Consider the following 25,724-nt stretch of genomic DNA (forward strand, 5'->3'; position numbering starts at 1 on the left):
AAGACTCCCCTAAATCAAGGCGTTTTTTTTTTATGGCGACAGCGACATGCGCTGCATGCACAGTTTGATGAACGTGCCTAACCCACAGCGACGCAATTTCGCAGCGTTTTTCGTCGTGTCAGTCTAGATGGTTTCATATAAGAGTGCTTGCAACGACTCAACAACTAAATCACGTCAACTTGTTGTCGAATTTGCTTAAAAAATCGTGTTGATTTGGGGGAGCTTTAAAGCTAAAATGAGAATTGCACTGTACTGCACAGTTTTTTTTGATGCAATATTTAAATTGGATTCTAAACTGTTTTAACTGAAGGGGATAAGAAAACTATCATAAATCCAAACATTTTCAAATGCTGGGATGTTCCATTTACTCCAATGCACCCTACCTTAATTGATAGGCTATTTTTTTCGATTTATATTGACCTTGTTAATATTTGACATCATATATATATATAACACAAAAAATTCTTTTCACTATTTTTATCCTTGCCTGTAATGTTTAGTTTTAAAGCCCAAATTTCAAGACATAGTTTTTCGATCTATGTGGAGCTGGATCCTATTCTTGACATTTTTGATTCACTTCGGCAGCTACTTAATTAATATTTGGCCACAATGTGCGTCGTACTGTAGTGCTTCTTTTTGCATAATTTCAGATAATTCTATCGAGAAAAACTTCCCCCCCATGTCAAAGTGAATCATGGAAGTGCCCAAGTAGCTCTGCACCATATCAGGCGATTTTTTTCTAACTAAATCGCAAATAAATGACATGTGCAATTAAATTTTGGTATCGTATTGTTCGTTGCGGCAAAGTGAGGCTATTCAGAAAGATCAAGCTGAGGTTGGTAGTATTGAATACCGCTGGTTCAAAATTATTTCTGGTTGGCAAACTTGACGACGTTTCAGAGCTGGAGTACTTACATACTTGTCAAACTATGAACGAATGTAAAAGTGGTCGATTGACATAGGCTCTCAGTTATTAACTGTAGAAATGCTACTAGGATAGCTTTGTCCTAGTTGAGTCGTAACGCGGCATAAAGAAAAACATATTTGGTCCATAGTTGTTTGAAGATGACTTTTGAAAAAGTGTTTATGGAAACCGAGGCAAGAATGTCCATGGTTAGCGTGACATAATTTGTGCTCAGCATCAATGAAAGAGAATAAATATTGTACACAAATGTACTGAAAAAGGTCGTCGAAAATGGGAAATTTGGCTTTCCGGGTAATGGTGCATTCCGGTAAATGGTACATTCCGGTAAATGGTTTTTCCGGGTAATGGTACATTCCGGTAAGTGGTATTCCGGTAAATTGCATTCCGGGTAATGGTATTCCGGGTAATGGTATAGAATCTTCTAATCAACCACGGACTGTAACTTCGAAGTGGTCCTCCATGCTCATGCTAATGCTAATATATGATATTTCCAGATATGTTTCTAATGATCTCTTCATGAGTTTCCCAGGGGCTTCAATTAAGGTTTATAAAACAATTATTCCAGTTTTGTCATGAATTCCTCAACCTGATATTAAATGTTGAAATTTCCATGATTGATGAAATAAATCAACCAAATCATTAAAAATGATTCCTAAATACTCGTGCTTCAATCATTTTCTCATAACAAAGATTGGCAAGAAACCACCAAGACACATCAAAATCTTAATTTGTTTTTTCTGAGTCCAGCACCACTCCGACAGTAGCATTATGCGTTTATCGCCATCGGTTTCCTGATAGTACTTTTCCTTCTTTTACTTTCATACTCACAGTTGTAGCACGGAAAAAATCTTGACCCCATCCCTTTCGGTCCGATGTCATTTCCCCCTTTTGCAATCTGCGTCGCATTTCCCATTCCAACTCTGGTTTCCATCTGTGACTGGGCCATAAGAAATAAATTATCTGCGACAAGATCGAACTCTTAATTCGATGGCTGTGTGCGCTTCTTAGCTGGTCAAGTGCACGTCGGAAGCAACGTCCGACCGTTCGGAAGAAAGCAAAACGAGTTCGACGTTTGGATGGTTGTGTTGTTGAACGATAGTGTCACTTTTGGAGGACGCCACCGTTTTCTCTGTTTCTTGAAATGGGATTGAATTTATTGCATTTACAAGGGAAAAGGGGAATATCGTACCTTGTAGGAGCCCAAATTTTTCACGGAACATGCCAGTTTTACATTTCTGCCCGCAGGTACCGTGATGTTCTCGATGATATCCGTGAACTCAGGATCTTCCAGGACCGCTACAAAGAGAAAAGGAAAAAAAACAGCATTTAACTAAATCTTGATCAATCAGAATTAGATTTTTGACAATGTATTTTTCGAATCGACAACATGCTCATACCCTCCCCCTTCATCAACGTCCTAATAGGGGAGCGACTGCTCATCAATTCAATGAAGTTTGTCTGTCTTTTTCATTAAACGTGAAATAACAGATATTGACAGAAGTGAAACAACCGTACAATGGAGTTAATGTTCGTTCCCCGCCTGCCACACGCAATCCCCCACAGAGATTCACCGGGATGGTGAATGCTAGCTTCTGTTGCTTCCCTTCTTTCCAACAGTCGGTGTCGAAATGCTTCTTTTCCCTCAAGCAGGGATGCCAGTTGTTTTTTTTTTCCAAAGTCGATTGTATCGATGTTGATATTATTGTTGAATTAAGGATTCTGGTATAAGCCTGATGAACCCACAGAGAATAGTTTTGCGAAGCAGGGATAGTACACAAATTATGTCACGCTAAATTTCAACTTTTTCGACACCCCTCCCCCCCCTTTTGTCACACTTCTTGTATAAGCCCTCCGAAAATTTTGTAAAGCTTGTCACGCTTGGCTTGACCCCCTCCCCTCCTTGGAGCGTGACGTAATTTGTGCATGACTCCAAAGGGTTCCGATGAAAATGTATAATCTATATATAAATAAAAATGGAGTGGTGTTTGTATGTCACGAAATGATTCGAGAACGGGTCAACGGATTGACGCAAGTTTCCCACTGTTACACTCCTCAGGAATAATTGAGAAAACGGGAGAAGACTAAGGTATCATTTTGAATGGGGTAATTATTGACGTTTTCCAACAGCCTACTTGATGGCAAGACGAAGTTTGCCGGGGCCACTAGTTTCGAATAAAGATTCCTGGACAAATAAGAAGTTTTTAAAAAGAATTAATATTTTTTTGGAAAGACATATAAAGATCTGAAGACATTCTTATTCCAGAAAACGTTAAGGAAAAGCTGTATATTTTTCAAATATGTATGCATTCATGTATTCCATGGCTTTAAAAAAAAAGTTGGAATCTATTAAGTCCCATCTTCGAATTGCTACAACCTTGGAGTGAGGACATGAATTAAAGTTTTGACGTTGGATAACGTCTTACGGCAACATACTTGGGTACAATTTCGAAAAACGAAAATTGCTCGCGTCACGAAAAGTGGTTAGATTTTGACTGTTAATAACATACTACCGCCCGGATAGATTTTCGAGATTCTTGCACCAATCGATTGGAAATCTTTCTAAGAATCGACTCCAATAATGAAAACTTTTGATTTTCATGACTAAACTATTGATAAATGGGTAAATATTGATGCATTTCTTATTTTTCATAAAAAGCACATTTCTTGCTGTTATAAGGTTTTGACGCTTTGAAGTTACATGTACCGTAGTTTCGGGTGAAATTGATCATTTTTCATGTTTTTTCTTGTTTCTGTTTTCAATAATGTTGGAAAATGCCAAACAACTGAATGCAGAAAAACAAGTACGATGGTCAGCCTCTTTAGCTCATGTGCCAAAATGTTCTAACAAATGTGTTTTTAGTGCTAAAAATCATCCCTATATATATTCTAATCTAAGCGCTTGCACAGCCAATATTGAAAAGCATCCTGGAAACATCGAAATAGCTTCCAGTATTTTCTTGTCAACATTAATATTTGTAGCATATCAATGATTTGATACAAATATCAAAATGGCCAGGCCCACTGTGCAGACTTGGGGTTTGAAGGTAATTTAAAAATTTACGGCGATCAGGTTATTCATGAATGAATATCATGATAGACGAAAAAATTTCAAATCCTGTGGAGGAAGAAACGGGGACAACCGTACCAACCGTTCCATATAGGGAGATAGGCAAAATCGTTGGGAGTGGCGTAGCTAGAATGTTAATGCGCACTCCATTGTTGTTTGTGGTCTATTTCCTGGGATAAGACACAGGTATTTCTCCCTTGTGTTTAGAGCCTAAGCTTAAGCGCCATTACTCGCTCTCTGAAACGAAAAGAAAACTGACTCCCACCTGTTTGCAAACCATGTGTCAATGCCTACCTATGAAGTATGTGAAACAATTTTCTTGATTTCCAACACTCCTCATCTCTTCACAAAGTAAGATTATTTGCTTGAAAGGCGTGTATGATATTACAATCACTTTTTTCCTCATAAATCCTTACGCCATGCATAGACAATATTCAAAAAAATATCAACCGCATCGTTTTTTAAAAGAGTGTGAAAAGTAAACGACACCTAATATCTTCCAAATGTATGATGTTGATAACACGAAAAAATATCAACATTTGATCTCAGGTAGACTCTTCTACAATGACATAGTATAATTATTATATTCCAATTCAGTTATTTGAATTTGAAGTTATTGTGTATTTTTTTCACCACTGGACTGCGAAGTGCGGCCTCATAAGTGCGAAAATATGAATAAAAGTGCAGGATTGCATTGAATCATGTTGGTGCCTTCGAAGCACTTATTCTTTGATTTGCGAAGAATAAGTCCCCCGAAGACACCTACCCGATTTAATGCTATTGAGCACTTTTATTAGCGATTCCGCACTTCTAAAAACTTCTGCGATGGTGGTGAAAGAAATGCGCAATAATGACTCATGAGCCTTTACCTACAATTCTAAAATTTGAAATCTTCGTGGACCAGTGCTACCAGATCTCCGTACACAATTTGTACAATGATTTTCCTGTCATAACACATAGAATGTCGTAATAATAAAATAACTCTTACATGTTTCATGAACTGCTATCAAACAATTGGTCGTCGATTGTGCAGTTAGCGCTGTTTAGTTTCGAGCGTAACCCATCCGACCCCCAACAACCCTCAAACAATCACAAACCATGCAAGGTTCAATTGGAAAAAACTCACCGGCTCTAACTTTCAACTGAAACGTTTCATCGTCTAGGAGCCATTCAAGAGAGATGATGAGCCTGTCAATGATCCAACACGCACTGTCAATTCTTCATAGTTGCGGCATAACTCCATGATAAATAGAACGGCTTACATATCACATCTCCAATTGATTGAACTTACATGAGGTCGAATTAACTTAAAAATTGCAGATAAATAAATTATCCGTTCTTCGCGTTTCTTCACAAAATAAAACATTTTTCAGAAAATTGACGTAGCGAAAAGTGTTTGCTTGCGTTTTTACCGACGCACACTTCGATCTCTTCTAGTGCTAAAAATCATCCCTTGAATAAAAAATCGGTGAATCGGGTGAAATTAATCACTTATCAATGCGATTATTGTTATTTGTTTAAACGACTCTACATAATGAATATGAGCTCCCTGAATCCGAATTAGCTTGCTAAATTCTTAATAATGCAATATTCAAAGAAATAATGAATAGTTAATTTCAAGAATTGCAATGAAAACGCCTAAATGTAGGCAATTTCCTAAGACAATCCCTGATATCTAACAGAAATTTAATTATTTCAACCGTATGAATGAAAAAGGGCTCAGGATATATTTTAAGCATCCTTACAAACTTTACTTACTTTGAATAATGCCGTTATCGTCGTCGCTGCCTACATGTAAATGCATGCTAGAGCGTTCAGAGCTAAGAGCTGAAGCTGATCAGCAACAGCTTTGTTGATGTTTCGATTTGGTAAGAAATTCGATCGAGTCGAAATACGCACACAGAGAAAACTGCAAAAATGCTACCGCCGCCCGAATCGAGCGACAGGATCCTGGGTAAAACTTTGTTTGCCATCTATCTCTGTTAAAAACTAATCAACCAAAATTATAATTGATCAATAAATAAATTAATTAATCTGTTAATAGTAATAGATGAAATATCTCTGATTGTAACCCTTTTACGTCGAATTCATTGTTGTGACCCTGAAAAGGGTCGTTTTGTTTGAAATTGTGCTGCAATTCAATTTAGGCGCGTTCTCCACGGATACGATGAGTCAGCTGGATGTTCTTCGGCATGATGCTGACGCGCTTGGCGTGGATCGCGAACAGGTTGGTATCCTCAAACAAACCGATCAGTTAGGCCACTCGTGTCCTGCAGGACCATGACCGTCGAGCTCTGGAATCGCAGATTTGCCTCTACATTTCCCCGGATACCACGACGAAGCAGAAGAAGTTCTTCATGGTGCGGAACTTCTTTGAGTATCAATAGGAGATCATGCCAATCATCGTGACTGGCAACTTTAACATCGATTTGAGCAAAGAGGAGAACTTGGAGTTTGCGGACTTCATGGAGAAGTATCTGAACCTCAAACTGGCTTCGGAACCCACTAAAGCCAATCTTAGTGGATCATACGTGGACCTAACGTTAAACCGGAATATTTGTTTGCGGAGCAAGAGTTACCGCTTATGCTTCTTTTTCCATCGACCGATTCTATCGGTATTGAAGTGTTAACCGAACCAACCAAATAATAACACACAATGCCCATAATAGGTCAGAATTGACATGCAACATGATAACATACAACATGCAAGTGTGATAATTGATTAGATCTTTAGCAGTAGAAATCTTTCATAATTTCGTGACGGTCTCAAGCCAGGAAATAGAAGAAGCTAACGTTATCCAACGTCAACTTGGCGGTTGTATCTCGGAAACAATCTCTTACTTTTTTTCAAACTGCAAGATAACTCCAACTTGCCAAAGCAAAGGCAGACTTGTTTTCTTTTGTTGTGTACATTCGATGCTGGCGGACAAAGACACAGAAAAGGCCATATGTTTCTATGCATTTAATTTTCATTTTAATTGGAAAAAGTTTAAAGATGCGCATTTGAAGAGTTTATAATCAATCAGAATAAAAGGTGCGCTTGTGACATTACTTTTGAATAAGCATGAACTGATTCTCGTTAGTTTTTTTGTCACGATTGATGAAATGGAAAACCATGTTTTGATCAATTACACGCTGTTCACCGTGTCCACGAAGATCTACTTAATTTATCATTTGAATTTATTAACCCTAACAGTGAATTAAAACAGCTAGGATTAAAAAGGATAAAACTGTTATACACACGATTGAACTACACAACACTGAACACATGCATCTACTGACAACACACATAAAATGAATACATAACACATATTGAAAACTCGGTTATACTGCCCATAACTGCAAAACAGTCACATTCGACATTTTTGACAAAATGGAGTTAATACCATGGAGAGTCATCAAATGATAAATACTTTCAATCAACTTACTGAAATCTGTGATTTTGTTCAAGAAAATTCGAAAAAAATACCAAGTTGATTTGTCACATTGGTAATTATAACCGCATAACAGTCACATTGGGGTTATAAATGAGCCTCTTATTGTAATAGCAATGAAATTTCTATCAGAATTATTTTCTGACTATTCATCTAGTATGCGATATGAGTTGTACAAAATATCAGCCTCAAATAAGCACTTTTAAGTTCCTGGTAATTTTTAAAAAATTTAGTTTCCTCCCATACTGCCATAAAATGCACACTTGGTATTCCATTTACTCAATGCCTACTTTTGTCGAATGTTACAAATATGCAGTTATGGGCAGTATAGGTGTAGGTAAAAAACTGAATCGATATGTAGAACGGTTTCAACCTGTAGCATAAAATAAATAGTCCAGTTCAAATGAATTCGTAGTTTGTAGTTTCAGTCATGTAAGGAGAAAAAAGGTAGTGCCTGTTAATATCTAGCAACTAAGTTTTGAAGAATTCGTTCGGTATTTGATGCAGTGGATAGATTTCTCCTACGCTAAATAGCTTGAAAGGCGTTTAAGCAACGATTGAAGATTTGGGAAGTTGGGAAAGGCTGAATCCAACCAACGAACCGAGGAGTGTTGTGAACTTTATATGGTGCATTGACCAGGATTTGTGGTTGGAGAAAGTCTTTTTTCGGCCAAGTACATTGTTCTCAATACCCGTTCGGAGGCCATCTTTGGGACAACGGATCTTCTGTTACCGTACTCATCAACGGCGGAGAACTTGCTCTCCCAAGTACTGCACTTACATTCACCCATCGGTCTTCATACGTTGGAGGCTTTCCGGACTGTGTCACGCGACGATCACTGCAGTTGTAAAAGTTAATACAAGGCCGATATCGCTTAGGCCACAGAGTGGCTTTCCATCTCTATCTCGCTGGCTTGCGGGTGCTTTTGAAAGTTTTGTTTGGTTCCATGTAGGTACACTGAAGGGGGTCTGTAGCCTTGAGGTTACGTTTTCGCTTCATAAGCGGAAGGTCGTGGGTTCGATTCCCAGCCCCTCCACAAAAAAAACTGTCCAGCCACCAGAAGACGCCTCTCGGAGGACCGTGCTTTGGGGAGCACATCCATCCTCCGTCAGCATCAGATGGTGACTGAGACAAACTGACCCTCTTCGCAGGCAGCTAGCCTCACTAAAAGCAGAGCTCTCTCCTACCTGCTCGGTGTGAGAGTAAAAAAGTAGGAGAGAGTGAAAGTAGATGTAAATATAGATAAGTTAAAAATAGATCTGTATCGGTAGAGCAGCTACAGATCAACTGATTTCGGCACAGTAGAGCGCCTTAAAAAAAATGGATGGATTGGGTAGTACTTTCGTTCGTCGAGGGAAACTGCACTCCAGAACGATTTGGAAATTTTGTTATCCAAGGCCTATTGTCGACAGGCCTCAGGTGAGTGCCTGTCCAATAACTATACGCACAGTTGGTGGCGCTATTAGATACCTTTGAACCATTTTTTGGTACGCGTGATCTTTGGCTACGATCGGAGCGATTCAGTCCAACTGCTGGATGGCTTGACATCACACGTTGAGTGCAGTGGGTATTACGAGACGAGCCAGATTCAACGGGACGATTCACGCTAGAGGATTTGATCATCAAAACATAAGGTCGGTGGTATCGAACCATTGCTATTTCCTGGGGAATTACATTCACTGCAGGCGATTTTCATTGAACATACAAGGCCTGTTGTCGACAGGTACAAGGTTAGCACCTGTCCAACCTGCTATTATTTTATAGCCAGTGCTATTTTGGATTTTCTCTCCTGTTTTTGGATTTCTTGGAGCTTCTAGCATCGAAAGGAGTTTTGCTGCAATGCGGTCTGCATTGCTGGCGGCACTTTTCAAGATTTTTCAACAAGCCTCAATTCGAAGTACGATAACAATCATTCCAAGTTGCGCCATCACACGGGGCCGAAGAAAGCTGTATGGATTTGAATACAAGGCCTATTTGAGGCTTCAGGTGAGTACCTGTCCAGCAGCCTCAATTTGAGTTTTGCAGTGCTTCTTGGCTCGTTTCCATTCTCGTTTCCGGTCGTCATCGTTCGTACTTCGATTTGCTGCGCTGGAAGTGGTTGTGGGAAATTACTGAGAAGAAGATTAGAGAAAAACAATCAAGAAGTGGGTGCATATTGTTGCGACATTCAAACGACATGTGCAATTTCTGGGTAATTTCAACCCAGATATTCACACGGAGGAAGTTCAGTCTCGAGTCGACAAAGGAGGATCAGGAGGAAATTTCGGAGCTAGACGTGGGAAAGGAAAACTGCTCCGTCGCCTACAAGAAGTTTTTTTTTAATTCTTTATACCGTTTCGATTCATATTACGGACACTTAAGGCCTCAGTGAAGTATAACCCAGCTTGAACCATACAAAATAAATCATTCTGTATGATTTTTTAACGTTATCGAGCCCTTAACTTTCGGATGGTGGGTAAAGAAAGCGTCCGCAACTTGAACAATTTTAAATAAATCAAAACGTGTGGCCTTTTCATGATTCTTATTCCGGACGCTCCCTCACTTTTGCCTCATATTCCGGACGCTTTGATTCGAATTACGGACAGCTCATGATAATCATTAATGGAACAGTCAAATCATCAATTGAAATCGTTCAACCACTTAAGGTGAAGGTAAATCGAAGCCAAAGTTCTAATTTTCAAGAGCACGGATCTGGAGAACCAAACATCTGTTTGAGCTGAAAACCTAATCGATTGATCACCACCAGCTAGTGACCAATCGATTAAGTTTTCAGCTCAAACGGATGTTTGGTTCTCCAGATCCGTGCTCTTGAAAATTTGAACATTGGCTTCGATTCATCTTCACCTTAAGAGACGTCTAAGGTAGTTGGGCATTATAAATTTGCAATGATATTTATGGAAAAAACCTATAAAACGAGCCTCGAAAATGAGAACTTTTAGACGGCGAAAATTGAAACATTTCGTGTGAAATGTTTCCCATACAAACGAGAGTGTCCGGAATTTGAAGCTGTCCGTAATATGAATCAAAACGGTAAGTATCATTCCAAACATTACATGTATTTCTTATATCTAGGTGTTCTGTGTTATTAGACAACACTATCATCCTAATTTGGTAAAACAAATTTAGGATTTTATTAACATTTTGTTAACAACATACAGTCGAATTTGGTTCGTTGCACTATCTTTAAATGGGCTACGTTTTAATTGGGCTCCCGTTAGGTGGGCTGTAGCCCACTTAAATCGAAACCAAATGTCATATCTGACAATGCTCATTTTCTTTCGAGGGGTTTTCAGATGGATATTTTAACATAAGGAAATTAAATCAACTTGTAAGGTAAGTAAAAACATGAAAACGAAAAACGAACTGTATTTCATACAAATTAAATAAAAAATAACATGTTAGTACTATGAAATAAAAAAATCTTCAGCAAGTTCGTTTTAGCCATTCAGCTTCAATCATTTTTTTGCGTAGGGCGATCAACCGGATGACTTCAGCAGCATCATGCTTCATAAAGCGAATCACACAATCCAGAGATTTGGTTGCATCGCCAAAACTCGGATCATCGTGGGTAGAAGTATCGAGGAAACTATTACTTTCTTCTGAGGGCTCTTCCAACCATTCTTCATTCATTTTCGCAAGATCTTTGGTGAGGACTGATAAAAGAATCGCTTCATCTGTAAAGATTTCACTGGTAATCCACTCTGTGTTATTGTCAGCATCGTATACCTGATCTTTCATCCAAAGATCAAGGTCATGATCAGTCGTCGTTGATCCCACAAGACGATCAATGTTCGCAGCAAGTTTTTTCATATCCTTATCTTCTTTCACATCTCCATCTAAAGGATCATCTGGTTAATCAGTGATCAATTTCCTCCAAGAATTTCGGATGGTGCTTGCTGAAATTTCCTCCCAAGACTCAGCCAGCCATGAAATACACTGCTGTAAGTTGATCTTTTTCAACCGTTCCTCGAATTTCAAATGTTTATTTTCCAAAATCAACTTAAGCATAAGTTTTCTTTTAAATTTCCGCTTTACTGCATTAATGACCGATTGATCCATTGGCTGACATTTGGAGGAAGATATATTACCTGAATCAGCCCATCATCACTTTTCAAGCTGTCCTCGAGATCGTAGTGACTGATGCAGTTATATTAGTAGAACAAGAAGCGCTTTAGGCTCCAGCCCCTGCTCATCAGAAAACCTTCGAACCGCGGGCACAAACTCCTCATGGAACCATTGGCGAAACAATTGACGGGTCATCCAAGCACCGCTCAAACGTCAAATTAGTGAACTCGTGCATTGGTCCATTTGATGAAGAGCGCTGATTCATCCGCATTGAAAACCTGTGCTGTAGATAGTTGCAGTTCTTCAATTTTGTCCTCCAAAATCCTTTTAAACTTCTGATACGCTTCATCGTCCGCAGATGCTTTTTCACCTGCTACAGCTTTAACACGCAACCCAAACCGCTGCTTAAAACGATGCATCCACCCGTCCGACGCCGAAAATTTGTGCACCTCATAGTATCCTCGCTCTTGGAACATTTTGAACAAAAGCTCCGCTTTCGTTTTCAGGACGTCTACAGTTAACATAATGTTGGATTGTCGTTGCTGGAGTATCCAAACATACAGTGCTTCTTCTAGCAAAGAAAAATTTTGCTCTTTCATCGTTTTCCTGTTGTCAACACCATGCTCTTTGAATTTCTCCACTGCCGCTCGAATGGCTTCCTTTTAATGGATTATTGTGGTTACTGTGGAAGATCCAATGCCATATTTTGAGGCCAGCGCATCATGTGTTCCACTACCGGATTCGAAGTCTTCAACTATGCGAAGTTTTTCCACCAAAGTTAACATTTTCTTCTTTCGCTTTGTGGCCATTTTCGATCCAGATTCATTTGAACCATCCATGCTTCGTGCTGGCAATGAAATATGTAGAGAATAACTTAAAACATATGTATTGTACGAATTGTTATATATTGACTGAATACATACCGGAGAATCAAAAATCAAATTCAAAAATTGGGAGGATGGGAATTTTTTTTAAAGATTTTGCAAAGTTGTCAATAATAACAAACAATCGGAGTGACCCTCAAGCCAAGTTCGGCTTTGACAGCTCAGCCCGATTAGTGAAAGGCTTCGAGTTTAGTGCAACGAACGAAAGTTGACTGTATTACATTTCATTTGCCGTAGTAGTTCAGATTTTTTACATGTGAGTTGATTTCACCTGATTATAAGAGAAAAAATATAACGTTTTTAATTTAGTTAACCTAACTCAACCTAAACAAATAACGCATTAATCGTGGCAATAGAAGATTGTAACGATTTTTGCCTGAAATTATTGATTATTTTATTTGACATTTGTTCCAATGTTTCAACATTGGATATTCTATGTAACTCATTGGTACTATACCAGGGAGGAAGCTTCAGAATCATTTTCAAAATTTCTGCAGAGCTTTCTTCCTGGTATTACAACAGCTAGTCCATATTGGTACAGCATACACCATGGGTGGCCTGAAAATTTGTTTGAATATCTAAAGCTTGTTTTTAAGACAAAGTTTTGATTTTCTGTTAATAAGTGGATAGAAACATTTTACATATTTATTACATTTGGCTTGAATGCCCTCAATGTGATTTTTGAAAGTTAAATTCTAATCTAGCATGAGCCCTACATACTTAACTTCATCTGACCAATTTATTGGAACCCCTCTCATCGTGACAACATGTCTACCTGAAGGTTTCAAATAAAGAGCTTTTGGTTTATGTGGGAATATTATTAGTTGAGTTTTGGAAGCATTAGGAAAAATCTTCCATTTTTGCAAGTATGAAGAAAAAATGTCCAAACTTTTTTGCAATCGACTACAGATGACACGCAGGCTTCGTCCTTTGGCGGAGAGGCCTGTGTCGCAAACAAGTATTTTTGACATACCTGAGGTAACTCAGGTAAGTCAGATGTGAAAATATTGTTTGATATTGGTCCCAAAATGCTGCTTTGAGGAACACCAGCTCTTACAGGAAGTCTTTCATATCTGGAGTTCTGATACTTAACCTGAAGTGTACGATTTGACAGATAACTTTGAATTATTCTAACAATGTATGTTGGATAATTAAAGTTTTTCAATTCACAATCAAACCTTCATGCCAAACACTGTCGAATGCTTTTTCTATGTCTAGAAGAGCAAGACCAGTAGAATAGCCTTCAGATTTGTTGGAACGGATCAAATTTGTTACTCGTAAAAGTTGATGAGTGGTCGAATGTCCATGGCGGAATCCGAACTGTTCATTGGCAAAAATTCAATTTTCGTTGATGTGGGCCATCATTCTGTTCAAAATGACCTTCTCAAAAAGTTTACTGATGCAGGAAACAAACTGATTGAATGATAGCTAGAAGCTTCTGCAGGATTTTTGTCTGGTTTTAAAATTGGAACAACCTTAGCATTTTTCCATTTGTCAGGAAAATATGCTAATTGAAAACATTTGTTAAATATATCAACTAAAAATGATAAGCTACTTTCCTTTCTGGAAGTAGAAAATTCCATCATCGCCAGGAGCTTTCATATTTTTGAATTCTTTAACAATAGTTCTCACTTCTTCCAAATCAGTCTCACAGGTATTCTCGAAAGAATATTTTCGATTGGACCAGTAAAAAAAATTAACGATGACATAAAACATCACCGCCCTTGAAAGAAACAGTAGTTTACGGAACAAGTTGCAGAATGATGATTTTTACAGCACGAGTTGTAAATTTATCCTACGAGGCTTGCCGAGTAGGATAATTACGACTTGTGCTGTAAAAATCGAGTTCTGCAACGAGTTACGTACAACATTTTTTGCAATTTCGTTGAAGACCACTTGAGGGTATCAGAAATTATATCGGAATGCATTCATTATTGTTTTACTATTTCTGAGAAATTGTTGTGTTATGATTCATTACGCAGCTCAAAACAGTTGCGTAATGAGAATGCGTTGCGTAATGAATCATTACAGTACTGCTTTCAGTTAGGTAATGACTATTCCCGCACTGCATACTTCAGTGCAGGAAAGTAGGCCGTTTCATGACAGATTGGCGTGATGAATTCATTACGCAACGCATTCTCATTACGCAACTGTTTTGAGTTGCGTAATGAATCATAACACAACAGGTTTTTAGAAATTGTAAAATGATGGTGAATGCATTTCGATATAATTTCTGATACCCTCAAGTGGTCTTCTACGAAACTGCAAAATAGTAGTTTACAGAACAAGTTGCAGAATGATGACTTTTACAGCACGAGTCGTACATTTATCATACGAGGCTTGCCGAGTAGGATAATTACGACGAGTGCTGTAAAAATCGAGTTCTGCAACGAGTTACGTACAACAGTTTTTGCAATTTCGGAAAAGATCACTTGAGGGTATCAAACATTATATTGGAAAGCATTCACCATTCTTTAACAATTTCTGAAAAAATGTTGTGTTATGATTCATTGCGCCATTAGGCCGTTTCATGACAGATTGGAGTGATGTAAAACAGCATATTACGATGAGAAATTGCAGTAAAATGTACGTAACTAGTTGCGGGACTCGATTTTTACAGCACTCGTCGTAATTATCCAACTCGACAAGTCTCGTAGGATAAATTTACGACTCGTGCTGTAAAAATCATCATTCTGAAATCATGAAACTGACTGCTTTTGTACGACCATCTACTCACACTGGGGTAGACCGTTTTGGGTCCGTCTACGTAAAGCAGGGACGCAGTTCAGTTAAACGCTGGATTGCGCTGTTCACGTGTGTGTCGGTCAGGTCAGTACATCTCGTAAATCAGTAAATCGTACACAGTTTGTCTACGCAGCCATGTATTATGGCTATTACAAAATTTGAAATATGGTACATTTGTTTAGATACACATTGGCCACCTTAAAGAAGATTTGTGGTGTCCCGGGGTCCCAAAAATGGTCATTTGTAGGGTCAATCAAATGTAGGACATATGATTATCCAATTCAATCGTTTCTCAAAAGGATTACCTTGAGGCGTTTTTTTTAATCCTTGATTTAGTGATCACATCATAGCTGAAGAAAAAAAGGAAGGTGATGAAATCACAGCCGATTCCGGAAATTATCTGTGACTTGAAATTGCCCTAGCTACAGGGGCAAAGAAGTACAGTACCTTTTTCACCCGACCTGACCCAGTGGTTAACCGAAATAACTCTGACCACAAGAAAATTCCCGAAATCCTTTGACCACTTTTTGCTAGAATCCCTCCATTAGGTGTAGGGCTCCCCACAAAATTCTTCAGAACATATCTTTGGATTCCTCTGGCAATCTATCTAAGCACTCTGGTAAGGATACAAGTACCTAAATTCAAATTATTCCAAAAATGCTCTTAAATGTCTCCAGTGATTACATTTATTATTTCTTGTAGATTTTATGCGGTATTTTTTATAAGGATTGCTTCAGTTAACTCCCAACTCCTAAAGTATCTAAACATTTCTCAGATTTTCTTGAAAAAGTTTTAAAGCCCTGAAGAAATTAAAAAGAATTGCATATAACCCTAACTTTGCTAGAGAAAAATACCCTTGGAAAACTTTCTAGTGGAAGAAAATTAAAAGAAATCTCAAAAAAATCTTTGATAAACTTCTGAAACAAATCCATGTAAGTTTTCAGGAGCGATTTGCGAAGAGGACAATAGAGTAACCACTGCTCATTGTAACTACCAACATATTCATTTTCCTAAACCTAGAAACAGATGGAAATCAAATGATTTGAAATTGTTTTCTCAAATCAGATCGTCACAGAACTCGACCATCTTCGATTTTCAGTAAACTTGGCACATATTTTCGTTATAGTAGAATAAGTGATTTCCATAAATAAAACGATTATTTGGACTCTTGAATAACTTCTGAAAATGGTTAATGAGGTGAAATTAAAAAATAAATAAAAATGTCGTTTTGTGTAATTTAAAATAAGTGTTTATTGTTGAATTTTGCATGATAAAAAAATTAAATACTTTTCCCGTGTATATCTTTTCCTTGTATCCCAAATGGTTCACCCTAACACCTCTATAGAACGTTTTTCGCTAAAATCAATAGTTTCAGATTTAAAATTGATAAATAAACTACGTGCAAAAACTCATAAGCCATTTCTTGAGTCAAAATAAAGCATAGCATGAGCATTGATGACTGTACAATTGGTAGTTGCTACTCCGTGGTTGACCGAAATAAACTAAATTGTACAGGGAACCGACAAAAGAAGCTTGAGAGTAGCATACCATCTTCAAGGTACAATTTTGTGAACTCTAAACTTAGTAATGTCAATAACGGTGCTGGCCACGTCCTTACGGTTATCGGGGAGAGGAAGAAATGTTAGTGTGACGTCCATTGCTACGAGAGACCGAGATCACCTCTGCATCTCCATGGTTGTCACAGGAAGAAAGTTGTTAGTGGGGAGGGTTTAAAAGCTACATAATCAGGAATCACCTTGGTAAGTGATGCGATTTATGCAACTTCAGTTCAAAAGGTCACACATAAGACACTAAAGACAACGTGAACCAATTTTAAGTCGACACTTTTAATGTCGAACCATCAGAGGTATTTCTGTAATTACAAGAAATAGGTAAAGGGAAGGTATGTTATGTTATACATGAACTAGAGTGTTTGTCGACACTTATAGTGACGAACCTTTCATATTATGTTGTTTAAATACATGTATACATAATTATCAAACATTTAAGATAAAAGCATGTAACTGACTTACCAGATTAATAACCCATCCATGACTGATACACATGCACACAAATTCATCAGGCAACGCGAAACCCAAGCTCGATTGCTTGAGCCTACAAACAGCACTCTTTTCCGGACGTAAATAAAAAATCTTGTCACAATCGCACTAATATACACATACCGTTTTGACTCATATTCCGAACACTTAAGGCCAACAGTGACTTCAAATGCATCTGATTGGCATAAATTGGCAGATATTTGTGTAAATTTCAATTTCCTCGCAAAACCTAACTGTTAGCTGTTGGTGTACCGATAATAATGTTGATTTAATTAGTTTTAATATTCTTTTTACGTTAAAGTACGCAACAGCATTTTGATTCAAATGCCGAACACTGTGTTCATTCTGTCTAATATTCCGAACACCTTGATTCAAATTCCGAACAGCACGAATAAATCGTATTCAAATGAACAATTTCGCAAATAAGTTTACTTAAGCTTGTTCTTCTGGTCAGAAACTAGAGAATCATCACTACTCCCGCGGTATAAATTATATTGGAGACGTTAAAATTGAATTGCAATTGACTGCCATTTCCTTGTTATTTGGTGACATATTTCAGCGAAACATTTCAACCAAATCGCCATACAAAAACCGAGTGTTCGGAATATGAGTCTGTTCGGAATTTGAGACAAAACGGTGTACAGTAAAAATAAACGCAAGCGAAAAATTTTGACGTCCACATCTACGCGCGGGATACTACGATCCAAATTATTCTTGAGTCAAAATGATAGATTTATCTATGGAAAACACTAATTCTACCTTACTGAAATCATGTGTAAAATCTGATCCAAATCAAAGATTATCTTGCAACCTGGCATCCCTGCTTCCACATTCCAAAGCCCAAGGATCTGAAAGAAAACTCCCAACCAAAGCACCACCACATCGCTCACGTACAATGGGCGACTGACAATCAAGCCGACATCACTCGCCGAGGCGTCTGTCTCTCTGTTAGTTGTCCGGGGCCAAGACGGAGAAGCAATGCAAAGAAAAAACTGGAAGGAAACGACCCCGAAACGAGGAAGAGTTGCTGCAGATTCCGAAAAGCCAAGATCCGTTAAGCCAAATTATCTTTCATTACCTTCGGAATCGAAAAGGAAGTGGAGCAGGGGAATCTCTATCCCTCCCTCTACCCTGCCTTACGCCCGGAAGAGGTATAGTGAATTGCCCTCAACCGAGTGATGGTTCACGCGTGGATTTGCTGCAAACTACAGTTGGCCTTCCAGCAGCTGAGGAGTGTATCGAGATGTAGTCGTAGACTTTTACAACTAGCTCAGAAATATTGAGCTTGCGCCTAGCATACAAGCGTTGTGGGATCGAATCCCACCTGCGTACGTGGATTTTTTTTTCATAATTTCACTCATAATTTATCCATCTTTACAACGTTGCTTAGAAACTGCCACTAATCGGAATATTGATCATTTTCAGAATTTGAGACAAAACGGTATACCGTTTTAAATGGTTTCACAACTTTCTTATACACTCCTTCAGTTCACCTTTAGGCTTTCGGTGTAGGAGTGAGCGGAGCCGGAAAGAGTGCAGTTCAGCAGTGCCCACCGAAATGATTGTTAGTTGGTTGGGAGTATTTTCATTTCGATCGGGATGATTCATGCCAGTCACGTTGTACATTTTTTTTTAATTCTGCTCATACATAGCGCTTCTTTTCATTTCGAACAAGCAGACAGATGCTTCCAGCTCCGGTGGTAGCATTTTGAATTACGAGATGGAGGAATACTTTTCCGAAGAAGATTATTTTTTCTGATCCGGTGGAAGGAGAGAAGAAGTGCAGTGGGAATAGCAGAGCCATTGGCCGAAGTCCATAGAATTGCGATGAACTTAAATTGCTAGCTGGCGGGGAACAATTGCAGGTGTAGAAAAAAGTAAATCTGCAACAGATAACTTTCCGAGAGTTATTGAAATGCACGGTGAGGTATTAAAGTTGAGTAATTAAGTAGAAGGTGATGTATTTTGAAGTTATTGATCCAGTGTTGTGGCAGCCAATGTGCAATGAAAAGCATTGATTTTTTTTAATGATTTATTTTTTAGAGAATCATTCACGATCCTTCCGAGAGTATTTGATAGCTTACCACATATATACAACAAACGATTTTCCTCACTGGGACAAAGTCTGCTTCTCAGCTTAGTGTTCTTATGAGCACTTCCACAGTTATTAACTGAGAGCTTTCTTTGCCAGGTTGCCATTTCCGGCATTCGTATATCGTGTGGCAGGTACGATGATACTATATGCCCAGGGAAGTCAAAGAAATTTCCATTACGAAAAGATCCTGGACAGACCGGGAATCGAACCTAGACACCTTCAGCATGGCTTTGCTTTGTAGCCGCGGACTCCAACCACACGGCAAAGGAAGGCCCGCAATATGTCTCTATACACTTGAATTTTTGAAAAAAAATGCTCAAGATAACATTGAACTAGGGTAAGTGTTCCCTTAGTTGTGGGTGTTCCTATAGTTGTGGTAGTGCCGTTTTCACTGATTTTATTACATCAACCACAGAACCGACACTTCCAATCGACGTATTGGCTTGTTGATACACGGAATAGCTGAAAAGAACGTTCAAATTGCTTTAAAACTGATGAAATATCACTAAATTTGCTTAAACTGTTCTTGCTTGTACCAATAGTTGCGGTAAAGTGTTCCTATAGTGGAGGATCCCATAAGAAAAGCACGGATACCGCAATTATTGGAACACAAATTAAAAATATACCGCAACTAAAGGAACAGTGTACCAATAGTGGAGTATTATTTTTCACTGACATGCCGTGGATTACTGCGATGAAATCATTTTTCTCATTAAGTCAATGGTCGTTACTTCCCGTTACAACATTAACATGTACATTAATTGCGCATCTTGAATTTGGGCGTTTAAATGAAGTTCAATCGTGCTTAGTACCTCCACTATTGGTACATCTACCCTACAATTGATTTGGTTTGCGCAATTCATGGTTATTTTTTTTATTTTCACGAATTATTCAACGATTCCTTTAAATATTTGAAAAATAATTTCACTACAACTGCCCTAAGAATTTTTTAACGATTTTCCATGTATATTTTAATTCCTCTAGCATTTGCACAAGGATTCGTCTTTTACTTAAATATGGAATACTCTAAAGTTTTTTTTTCATGGATCACTTTGATAAATAGTTAAAAAAAATCTTCAACAATTCACTTCACTTTTTGTTCAGGAATTTATTTTTTCATTTCTGGGAGAGTTGTGTTTGATCCTTCGACGTTGACGCTTGCTCCTGCGGGGGCCGGCGATGAGGGCAGGATCAAACATGTCGCGCGTCGGTCGAGTGAAAGTGAAAAAGTGGCGTGATCATTTAGTTGTGTTTGATCCTTCGACCTTGACGCTTGTTCTTGCGTGGGCCGGCGATGAGGGCAGGATCAAACATGTCGCGCATCGGTCGAGTAAAGTGAAAAAGTGCCGCGTTCGATAAGTTCTTTTTGATCTTTCGACGTTGACGCTTGCTCCTGGGCAGTGCGTCAAGAAATCCCGAGCATTCGTCAGTTGTTTTCCCTCTCGGTCGCGCGCCTATTTTCTCTGTGTGTTTTAATATAGCCGAGCAAACGAGTGAAGCTGAAAGTGGATTGTTGCTGCTCTAGGATGACGGATCAATTGGTGAGCTCGTTTCATGCTATTGTTTCTAATCTATAAAATATGTATGATTGCACCTTTAATCATTACAACGGTGAGACGTAAATATTATTTTTCAACAAACTATGAAAGGTTCGTCACTGTGAGTGTCGACATAAACTCTGATTCATAAATTATTTACGTCTATTTTTTTTCTTTTTCCTCTTACTTTTATTTTTGTAATCAAAAAAAAATTTTGAATGGTTCGACACTACGAGTGTAGACTTGCGAAAGGTTCACTTTATTTAACAAACTTTGAAAGGTTCGTCGCCTCATGTGTCGGCATAATTTTTCTCTACATAGATTGTTCACACCAAATAAAATTATTATATTTATATATAAGCATATGTATAGCTCACAAATAATTATTTATCATGGTCTAATCGCTTATCAAAGTGAATCCTGTGACCCAACGATCCTCCCCATTAACAAACATCCCTCCCAGTAACCTTTGTGGAGATGCAGAGGCAAACACGGTCTCCAAATAGCAAAGGTTACACACTAACATTCCTTCCCCCAATCCCACCTGACTGCAAGGACGTGGCCGGCGCCGTTATTGATCATGTATAAATAGAGGCACTGAATTATGCACACTGAAGAAGATTATCCCAGCCGATCTTCTAGTTGATTCTTTGTGCATTTTCACTGACCTCGGTCAATCACGGAATAGCAACCATTGATATGTGTAGTCAGTCTAAGCTAAGCTAAGCTAAGGAATTTATTTTCTCATTTCTGGGAGTTACAAATTATTGCTCAGAAAATTATAAGAATTTTTTTGACTACATAGCACTATATTGGATTTGTCAATTTCATGCGCCTTATGAAAAGCGCTCAAACCGTTGGTTATAGCAATATAGTTTGTTCGGAGAAGTTTGTTTGTATATTAAAGCTCATCTTTTGAAGTAAAAAGTTTTGTGATCAATCCACTTATCAGTGAGATAGAAAAACTATGTTTTCATAACATTTAGATAGACATATGGTGTCTTCGGCAAAGTTGTAGAATTGGTCATTTGAAACAACTTTGTCGAAGACACAATATGTCTATCTCTTATATTTTTTGAGATATATGCCGTTGTATATGAATGGCCCCTAAAAATCATATTTTTATCATAATTTTTTTCTAAGATTTTTCACATTTTTTGTGTTTTTTAACAAAATTGTTTGTCATGAGAAAACCCGTGTTTATCATGAAAAAACATATCATCACGTTATGTTTTGAAGTAACAAAGTTATTCATGAATTGCTCTTTTCTCAAGGGGTAGTTTGGGCCCCAGGCTTCGGCGCAAAATGGCGCAGACAACTTCTATAAATCATGAAAGTACTACATCTCTCCTTTCGATAGTTGATAAAAACGTTTGTCTATAAGCGTCTTTGCATGGGTTTTTACTATCAAACAAATAATCTTTATTAAAACGATTTCGACTGATGATTCCTTTACTTTAAGAGATAAAAACGGTGCGATGTTCAGCAAAAACACACGTTTGGAGATGTCTTACAACTTTGTAGAAGACATGAAAAATGTTAAAAGTTTTAGTAATAAGTTATGAACAAGTTATGAATTATTATAGACGAGGTTTTTCGTACAATTTTGTGTACATTTTGTTTAAAAAATCGTAACACTTTTACAAGATTTTTTACATTTTTCATGAGTTCTACAAAGTTGATAGATATTTTCAAACACGTGTTTTTGCTGAACATCGCACCGTTCTATTTGTGATCTGGTATTTTCATGGTTTGCAAGAGTTGTCTGCGCCATTTTGCGCCGAAGCCAGTTATAGAGGCCTAAACTACCGTGTCTTCTTGTCGTGTCTTCGACAAAGTTGTTTTAAATGACCATTTCTACAACTTTGTGCATAGCCATGCATAAACGACTGTTCAAATCGTGAGTAGCTGTATAATGCTCCGCACCATCAGTTTTCGGGAAATACATATGGAATGTCGCTAAAACGTTTGGATGAACGTCCTTGCAATCACTGGAGAAAGGGAAGGAATGTCAGTTCAATGTCTTCTTAGGGAGATACAGGGAACCCAAACTTTTTTTTATAGACGTCATGGGATAGGGAGATTGGGTTAGCAGAGTAGGTTGTATATAAGGATCAGCTCAATTAGAAAAATTGGAAAAAAATAGTATGTATAACAATTGATTTTTAATTTTCCTGATCACTTCTGAAAGAAAACTTGTTATTAGTACTATAGAAATATAACACCAAAATCAAGGAAATTGATTGATCCCGCTTCTTCTGCTCACCTTCGCAGATATAGGCGACACTATCGAAGGATCATCCACTAACTTAGCTAATCCTCATGTTTTATTCAGAATTTTTTTTTCTTATTTTACAAATGAGCTGCTATTTCGAGACATACTTATTCAACAATTATAATTGGGTCCTAAAATTTGTAATGAAATCTTGTTTTTATTTAATAACACGAAAAAGCATGTTACTGTAATTACTTTAGCAATTTTTCCCGCTCAAATAATGGCTATATCATGTTTAAACTTTAATTTAAAAATTTGGTCCATAAATGACCTTGACACTTTTGATCATGTTTGACGTTCGCTTAGTCGACAAAAACACCACAGGGGTTTCAGTTCGACCACTGGGGTTGTTCCTATCTGACATTTCGTAAGGGACACGGAAAACAAAATACACCCAAAATTTGAGTTTAAGCCAAAGGATGTGACAAAATCTAATAAAAATGTTTTTGGGCTTAAACCAACGGAAAACATTAGAAAATTGAGTAAACATGTGTTTTTGGCCTAAACTTAAGCGTTTGGCACTAAAATTGGGACAGGGCTTTAGGACCCAATTGTGACAATATATTGTCATTATTACTCTCAATACTTCCATCATACATTTCCCTTCTTTGAATCAAAGGCTATTTGAAAAATCACCTTCTTCCATCAATATGATGTTCTTTTCAATCTTACTGTTCATAGTTATTGGAATTATAGATGTAAATATTTTCATCAAAAAAAATCGTTTTGACATGCTTCTGAATGATTATTTGGAAATTTTGGGAATCATATTAGTTGTAGGAACTCTATGCAATGAAATTTGGAAAATTATTTTGAGCCTGAATGCACGCCACATATGCGGCTGAACAAAATTGATTGAAAATCATCGAAAATTGTTTGCAGAAGAGACAATTAAACTGTTCTCACTACATTTAATTGATTAGTAGACTCGGATTGGGAATGTAAAACCAAGAAGAAGTTGTCACACTATCGAAAACAATATTATGGAAGATAATGTAATAAATTCTTGACTTGAATGTTTTCTCATGCTAGTCATTTGCATTCTAAATATTAATATTTATATGGAAGATTTAACTTCGTCAGATTAAACGCATTCATGTAAGAGCAATTTAACTAAATATATCATATACTCACTCATATAAACATCTCTGGAAACAAATAACACTTTGATTTCACATCACTAATATATAGATATTTACAAAAATAGAATGAGCTGGAATTTAGAATGATTACAATAACCATGGCAACAATATTCGTTGATATCTTGCGATAACGGGTTCATTGTCAAATTTCGAAACACCAAAAATTTATGATTTAATTTTAATCAAATAATCAACCCACCCCCTCGTAACGCTTTTTGTATGAATTTTGCATTATTTTTCATGAGCATTTTTTTTATGAGCATCCATCCATCAGCGTAATGTAATTTGTAAATGGGTCCGAACCATTTTCGATATATGACGTGTTTCAAATGGCACATACGCGAGTTATTTTGAGCCTAACGTCCATTATGCCTAACATCCTATTACCTTTTACGCATAGATTCCGAAACTCTTCGAGTGCGTGACCCACCTTGCTGGTCAACGTTTTTATCGCGATGGAAAAATGTGCAGAAACTTGTTTTGAACTGAAACATTCGAAGTCATTCGTTAGTTATTCAGAATTGAATTCAACTGCACAGTATTGTAAATATGCACCAAGTCCAGTTATTATTAAGAGTTTGTGCTGCTTGCAACAAAAATTTGAAAATCAATAACGCTGAAATATTATCAATCTCCATCTGATTGATCAGAACGAGAAATAAGAACGAAGTTGTTATTTCAACAAACTTTATCCTTTCGACCCAGATTTGTTGCCAAAAAACTAAACACATTTAAACATTGATTACGATTACAAATATATGAAGATATGGCAGTTATGAGTACCAAAAACTTTTCGAGAAGATGACCTATTCGGCGAAACGAAATATTCAAGGAACTTGCGTTCCGAGAAACGACATTCGGGAAAAAGTAGCTGAATCGATGTTTTCTATAGCTATCCGCAATGCTCTTCTTCTTCTGCACTGAACGTTTTAGCAAAAATATTTGTATGAAAACTATTGGATTTATAGTTCTTGAAATGAAATGCATTGAGTAGATCTCCGAAATGTCCATGTTGTAAACATTCAGGTAAATAATAATGAAATGTGATATGGTAATTTGGTGTCTCAACAGTAATTGAAATTTCAGCAGTATCAATTAATTGACTAAATTTGCGAATAAAATTTCAAATGTGATAGGCGAGGTTTGCTTAGAACTAATTGATATGACTGCTAGTGAATTCTATTAATACAATACAATTTTCCAATCAAAATGAAAACTATTTTACAAATTCTCCAGTTTTATTTCACCTTAAATACTGGAGGTTCGATCGTCGAATTCATATCGGAAATGATTTTTTCGCGACCCACCGGGGACTGGCTCACAACCCATTAGGGGGTCGCGACCCACAGTTTGGGAAACTATGGCCTAACGTCTTTATGCCAAATGGGGTATACTTCATAATTGTATACTTCTACTCTCTACTCCACCAACACCAACGATAAAAAACTTTGTTTTTTGTACAAAAAACAAGTTTGCATTGATCACACGGATTA

General features: G+C 37.5%; 1 protein-coding gene across 1 annotated transcript in view; it reads right to left on the bottom strand.

Annotated features, from left to right (window-relative positions):
- The window catches only part of LOC5564329 (neurotrimin), a 350,656-nt gene that overhangs the window by 114,863 nt on the left and 210,069 nt on the right, over positions 1-25,724 (bottom strand). Inside the window, exon 2 of the mRNA XM_021845227.1 lies at positions 2,115-2,221. Within this exon, the coding sequence (XP_021700919.1) occupies positions 2,115-2,221 (107 nt within the window). The remainder of the gene's footprint in view (positions 1-2,114; positions 2,222-25,724) is intronic.

The sequence above is a fragment of the Aedes aegypti genome, chromosome 2 (genome assembly GCF_002204515.2).
Source record: "Aedes aegypti strain LVP_AGWG chromosome 2, AaegL5.0 Primary Assembly, whole genome shotgun sequence".
Classification (NCBI taxonomy): domain Eukaryota; kingdom Metazoa; phylum Arthropoda; class Insecta; order Diptera; family Culicidae; genus Aedes; species Aedes aegypti.